The sequence below is a fragment of the Arachis duranensis genome, chromosome 4 (assembly GCF_000817695.3).
Source record: "Arachis duranensis cultivar V14167 chromosome 4, aradu.V14167.gnm2.J7QH, whole genome shotgun sequence".
NCBI lineage: Eukaryota > Viridiplantae > Streptophyta > Magnoliopsida > Fabales > Fabaceae > Arachis > Arachis duranensis.
Genome location: NC_029775.3, coordinates 97,772,937 through 97,779,973, shown reverse-complemented (window position 1 = coordinate 97,779,973; position 7,037 = coordinate 97,772,937). Strand labels below are relative to the sequence as shown.

Genomic DNA, 7,037 nt, shown 5'->3' with positions numbered 1-7,037 from the left:
AATTCATAAATATCATAGAATTAGTCATATTTATATAATGAATTATGTAATGGCTAAAAGAAACAAAAGAAATCTGAGATTTTTATCCAATATGCCAAAAACGACCTTAAATTGAGAAAAAAAATATATAGGTACAATACAACCATAATTTAGCCATTATTTTTTTTCCTATTCACAAGAATTCTGTAGTATTTAATTTTTAATAAAAATTTATTCCAATAATTTGTAGGACCAGCAGGACTATTATTTATTATTGTAGGGTTTTGTAGTGGCTAGGTGGTTAGTCGCTTTCCATTCGAGTGGGTTTGACCGCCAGTTGAGAGCTTTTAAACTTAGAGTACTATGATTATGATATGTGTGAAGATGGGTTTTGTCATTTGTGGTTCGTTACTGGCTTGTAGGGTTTGATAGCATAAATTAAAGTAGCATTTAAAATGAGTCACCGGGTGAAATAAGATACCGACTACAAAAATATTGTAAATGATACAATAATTAAGATGTCTATGCTATATGATAATTACCGTGTCTTAAAATATTACTAAAAAATATTAACTTGTGATGCATTTGAAGCTGTCAATTTGTCTTGTGAAGAATTTGCAGTTGCTGCTGTTTTAAGTAGATTCTTGTACCTCTTTTGTTTTGACATATTTTTATAATAGATTAAATCAATAATTAATAAATATAATATAAAATGTGCATCAAGATTAAAAGAATAGACCCTGTAACTAAGTTGGTGAAATAATTTAAAGCAAATAAAAGCCGTTTCAAGCAAAAAAAAAGAAAAAGAAAAAATAAATAATTGCCTTTTAATTTTATCATTTAAAAAATGTATTTAGAAAAAAAAAAGAAAAAACAAATAATAGATCTAGAGTGCGTATGTGTGAACTAAAAATTTAGAATCAAACAAAGCAATGGAGAAAAAGAAAAAGAAAGAGGAAAAGAAGTAGAAGTAGAAGGCTAGAAGCACAAGAATTGAGAGAAAGAGGAAGAGAATTAGAGAAGATAAAAGAACTAAAATCTATTCAGTTAAATTTTAAAATAAATAAATAAATAACATTGTATGTTCTTTTTTATTTTTAAGAAAAAGAGATTGACAAAAATGTTATATTTGTTAGTAAAATGGTTAGTTATTTAGATTATTTATTAAAGAAATGTTCGGTGGTCGGATTCCGGACAGGTCGGGTACACAGGTGGAAAGATGAGTAGGTGAGGATGCCTTAACTTGGGTCGCACTGGTAGCGGACTAGCCGAGCTGGCGAGCACTTGAGCTGGTGAATGGACGAAGGGGGGGTGCCACCTGCAAAGACACTCCGACGCCTAAGTCAGAAATCGTACAAGCAGGGGAGGTGATGTATAAGGTGACGTACCTCGGGGGAAGAGCCAATCTTCCCCTTATATACATGTCAGTAGTGGGCCCCACAACGAGGACAGGCCCATATTTCCGAGGACGTTGTCCTGCAGCCACGTGCGAGCCGTACAGGACGCGTGTCCGGGTCGGTTGGAGGGCACGTGACCGGGTCGGGTGGAGATCGGGCCGGACCGACCCGTGCGGTTATTGGGCCAGGCCGTAACAGTGCCTCCACGCGCCAATGGTAGTCGTAGGAGCTACCAATGGCGTGGCATCCTCGTATTTCGACTGGTCGGCTGATCGCGGGAGGGGTGTGCCTCCAACGCGCGTCTCCTGGTTGCTCAAAGCAACCGTTTTCATCGCTTCGTTTCCCGCGCCGAGCATTAAATGCTCATAATGGGGTGAAAAACCCCTTTTGAAAAGCCCATCCTGCCCCCAGGTGTTTCGCGCTCTGGAGGTAGTTTTTAAACGATCGGTTTTGACATTTCTACACTTTTCTCACACTCCCTATTCTTCCTTTCTTCCTCCTTGCTACAAGATTCCAAGGCGTTGCTGTGGTGCCTCCGTTCGTGTCCCTTGCACTTTTCCAGACTCGCAACCATCCTTTTCTCCATCAACTTAGGTAATTTTCGAATCATCCCTCCTTTTAGGCATTATTTTTGGTATGTTTGTTGCTTGGTTCTTTTGATATTATTGCGTAGCCTTAGTTGCGAGTAGACGTGTTAGGGGGGAAAGTACCATTCTAGGGTAGGCTTTTTCTCGTTCCTCTAGACTTAGTCTTGTTTGCCTTTAGTCGGGAAATCGTGGGGGGTGGTGTTTGTTTTCGGCCTGAGCGACCGATCTCTTAGACTAACTGGATGGTACCCCCATGTAGGTATGGCCCGCACGGTCTCCCGAGCATCCGTTAACCCTGCGGCTTACGACCAGTATGCTTGGGTCGTCTCAGATGTGAGGGATTCACCCAACCAAATGAGCGAGGAGGAGCTCACCGAGTTCCGACAAGCCGGGTATTTGTGTGGCGGGACTGACGAGGAGGCCAATTATGACGCCTTCGTCCCGGCTGCTCACGAGCGGTTGTATGAAATCAACTTCCAACCCAGCCGGGTTGCCGACTGGATTTGGTTCTACAAGGCCATGTTCACTCAAGTCGGAGTTCGCATTCCGTTCTCCGCTTTTCAAATGGCGCTCTTAAACCGAATTTCCGTGTCACCGTCGCAGTTGCATCCGAACAGTTGGGCTTCGATCCGCTGTTTCGAGATGGTTTGTGAATATCTCGACCTGCCGGTGTCCGTAGATGTCTTCCTCTTCTTCTTCACCCTTACGAACCCCTCCAAGCAGGGGAAACATAGGAAAGGGTTCATGTCCTTCCGGGCTGCTCAGGGTCGGAAGATCTTCGGCTTGTTCGAAGATTCTTACCATGGGTTTAAGGACAAGTATTTTAAAGTCCGTCCGGCCAAAGGTCGCCACCCCTTTTGGTTGTCTCTGGAGGGGGTACGGCTCATCCCGACTTATTGGAGCTTCGGGGAAGGAGCCAATAGTTTTATTAAGGTAGTTTACAAAAACATGTCGGCAGAAGATCAGCAGATTGCCGAGGTGCTAAACGCGGTTTTTGGGAAGAACCCAGTAAATCCCCACCTCCTCATGGGTGATCGGGACTCCGGTCGTAATTATATTTGTGAGAAGCTCTTTACTTTACGCTTTATCTTTTTCCCTTTATTGATATTGTGTGACGACTAACCGACCTTCTTTGGTTTCTTGCAGTGGATATGTCTGCGTCGGTGACGGGCCTTACCGATCTGTTTCAAACCTTTCTTGCCGGCGGCGACGACGAGGAAGGTGACGAGCAGCCTGTCTCCGAGGGGCCTAATGCTCCCCCGGAGGGCCAGGATGTTCCCGAACAGAGGGCCGCAACCGACGAGATCGAGACCTCGGCTCAGGGCGCCTCGGTTGAAGGTGGCAAGGCGGTCCGTGTTTCCCCTATCCGTGAGGTTGCCGGGATTGGGGGTTCGGTGCCTAAATCGGATGATGAGGAGGAGGTGGTGGAGGTCTCTAACCTGAAGAGAAAGAGAAAAAAGACATCCACGGCGTCGTCTAGTCCCGAGGGTGTCCTTACCGTTATGGAAAGGAATTTCGACGCCTCAAAATTTATAGACACCCAGCTGATCCCTGGTACGGAGGAACATTTCCATGAGTCATCCCTTCGAGAAGAAACAGAAAGAGTCGGACGCAACGATTGAACGTCTGGTCGAGCGTGAGATGGCTCTGGAGAAACAGGTCGGCGAGGCGCAGAAGCGTACGGCCGAAGTCGAGGAGGGGAAGCGGGCCGTGGAGGCCGAACTGGCAACATGGAAGGCCAAGTACAAAGACGTCGTTAAACAGGGTAAAGGCGCGATTTTGGGCACCGAGGAGGCCCTGAAGGCCCAAATCAAAATTGTTGCCCCCGAGTTCGACACGTCGGCAATTGGTGTTTTTAAGATTATTAAGGATGGCCAGGTTGTTGATGTTCCGAAGAAATGAACTCTTTGTTCCATTGTTTTTGTTTAGCCGTTTTGTTTTGGCTTGTAGACGGTTGTTTTTAGCCGTTTTGGCTTACGAACAGTTTAATCTTTGCCGTTTTAATATTGGCTTGTGAACAATGACTCTTTGGTCGTTTGCTCGTGTTGTCGTAATGAAGTTTTTCTTACTTGTCTGATTTTGTCGTCGTTTTTAGTAACCGTTTTTGGTTTATAGTTGTTTATATCGGCGGCCCGTGGGCTCTTGTGTAGTTGCTTGTTACGACGGTAGTTGAATACCTCCCGGGGTGATCAGTCCCGGGTTGGGTGTCATTGCTAGTCATGACAAGATGATTTATTTAGCTAGATTAGTCGGCAGGTCGCTCCGTCTTCTAGGAGTAGAATCTTCTAAGGTTGTCCGCATTCCAAGTTCTCGGGACTTCCTTGCCGTCGAGTCTTTCTAGTTTGTATGCTCCTTTTCCCATCACTTTCTTGACTCTAAATGGGCCTTCCCAGTTGGCCGCCAGCTTGCCTTCTCCGGGGGTTGGCAGGCCGATATCATTTCGCCTCAGGACGAGGTCGTTTGGCTCGAATTCCCTCTTGAGTACTTCGGTGTTGTAGCGGAGCGCCACTCTTTGTTTTAGCGCCGTTTCTGTCAAGTGGGCCATTTCTCGGGCTTCTTCTATCAGGTCCTTTTCTACGGCTTCCTCTACCCCCTTCAAAAGGAGCCGTGGGCTTGGTTCTCCGATTTCTACGGGTATTACCGCGTCCACCCCGTATGTTAGCCGAAAAGGGGTTTCCTTGGTGGAGGACTGCTCGGTTGTTCGGTAAGACCAGAGGACTGATGCCAGTTCGTCGGCCCAAGCACCCTTTTTGTTGTCCAACCTCCTCTTTAGTCCTGAAAGGATAACCTTGTTGGCGGACTCCACTTGTCCATTCGTCCGAGGGTGTTCTACCGAAGAGAACCTTTGCCTTATACCCAGGCCGCTGAGAAATTCCGTGAACTTCTTGTCAGTGAATTGTGTGCCATTGTCCGAGATGACGACTTCTGGTATCCCGAACCGTGTTATCACCTGCCTCCACATGAATTTTCTGCAATTGGCTGAGGATATGCTAGCCAATGGTTCGGCTTCTATCCACTTGGTATAGTAATCGATTGCCACTATGAGATATTTGACCTGCCCAGGGCCGACAGGGAAGGGCCCTAAGAGGTCGACTCCCCATTGAGCGAACGGCCGAGAAGTCGTCAGCAAGCTTAACTCGTTTGCCGGTGCTTTGGCAAAATTGGCGTTCTGTTGGCACTTTATGCATTTTTTGACAAACTCTTTGGAATCTGCCATCATCGTCGGCCAGTAGTATCCAGCTCGGATCAACTTCCTTGCTAGGGCTTTTCCTCCGATGTGGTGCCCACAGCAGCCCTCGTGGACTTCCTTGAGGACGTAGTCCGTTTGGTCGGGGTGTAGGCACTTCAGTAGGGGTTGGCTGAGCCCCTTTCTGAACAGCTGTCCTTGGATGACGGCGTATTTGGCCGCTTCCCTCCTTAACTTCACCGCATCCTTTTCGTCGCCAGGGACTTGGCCGTGTTCTAAGTAGTTGGTGATGGGGTCTAGCCATGAAGGACTTAGGGTCGTTATGTGTAGTGTGATCGCGGGTTCCCTTGTCATGCCTTGGATGAGAGACCGGTTTCCCTCCCCTGGCTTCGTGCTGGCTAGTTTTGATAGAAGGTCTGCTCGTGTGTTTCTTTCCCTGGGTACATGCTGGATCGTGACCTCGTCGAACTTTTGGCTCAAGCTTTTGACCTTTTCCAAGTACTTCTGCAACAGGGGGTCCTTGGCTTGGTAGCTGTCGTTCACTTGGGAAGTGATGACTTGGGAATCGCTGCATACTTCCAGCCTTTTTGCGCCGACCTCTGTTGCTAGGGTTAAGCCTCCGATGAGGGCTTCATATTCTACTTGATTGTTCGAGATGGGAAACTCGAATCTGACCGACTGTTCGTATACGACCCCGTTTGGACTTTCTAGGATGATCCCGGCTCCTCCGTAGGTCTGGTTGGAGGCTCCGTCCACATGGAGCTTCCACCGTGTGCCTATGTCTTCGCCTGGATCTCCTGCTACTTCAACCAAAAAATCCGCCATGGCCTGCGCCTTGATGGCTTGCCGGGGCTCGTATCGTATGTCATATTGAGAGAGTTCGATGGACCAAGTCATCATTCTTCCCGCCAGGTCGGGTTTCTGGAGAACTTGCCTAATCCCTTGGTCTGTCCTGACGACCACTTGGTGACTCTGGAAGTATTGCTTCAACCTTCTCGAGGAGGTTAGGAGCGCTAAGGCTAGCTTTTCCAACTTGCTGTATCTTAATTCTGCTCCTTGCAGAGCCCTGCTTATGAAGTAGACTGGCTGTTGGGTCTTCCCGTCCTCCCGTACTAGCACTGCGGCTAGGGCTTCGCTTGTTATGGCGAGATACAGGTATAGTGGTTCCCCGTCTCTTGGCTTCCCGAGAACGGGGGGTGCCGCCAAGATTTCCTTGAAGTGTCGAAAGGCTTCTTCGCACGCTGGTGTCCATTCGAACGCCATCCCTTTCTTCATGAGGTTAAAAAACGGCAGGGCCTTTGCCGCTGAGGCTCCGAGAAACCGAGAGAGTGATGTCAACCTTCCTGCCAACCTCTGGACGTCCTTGATACATCCCGGGCTCTTCATCTGAAGTATTGCCTGGCACTTCTCCGGGTTAGCCTCTACCCCTCTTTGAGTTATCATGAATCCCAGGAACTTGCCGGCTTCCATGGCGAAGGCGCACTTGAGGGGGTTCAGCCTCATGCCATGTTGACGGAGGGACGCAAATACGCTTGCCAGGTCGTTTAGGAGGTCATCAGGTCGTATTGTCTTTGCCAGGATGTCGTCCACGTAAACTTCGACCGTTTTTCCTATGAGGTTGTGGAATATCCTGTTCATCAGCCTTTGATACGTTGCCCCTGCATTTTTTAAGCCAAATGGCATTACCTTATAGCAGAACGTTCCTCCTGGCGTTATGAACGCCGTTTTGTCCTCGTCTGGTCGGTGCATCGGTATCTGATTGTAACCAGAGTAGGCATCCATGAAACTCAGATACCGGTACCCCGCCGCAGCGTCGACGAGTGCATCTATGTTGGGGAGTGGGAAGCAATCTTTGGGGCATGCTTTGTTAAGGTCAGAGTAGTCCAC

General features: G+C 47.7%; 1 protein-coding gene across 1 annotated transcript in view; it reads right to left on the bottom strand.

The window, feature by feature from the left end:
- Nucleotides 1-6,975, bottom strand: part of LOC107485084 (uncharacterized) — a 20,092-nt gene extending 13,117 nt beyond the window's left edge. Inside the window, exon 1 of the mRNA XM_016105612.2 lies at nucleotides 6,142-6,975. Within this exon, the coding sequence (XP_015961098.1) occupies nucleotides 6,142-6,932 (791 nt within the window). The 5' untranslated portion in view covers nucleotides 6,933-6,975. The remainder of the gene's footprint in view (nucleotides 1-6,141) is intronic.
- Nucleotides 6,976-7,037: the final 62 nt, after the last annotated feature.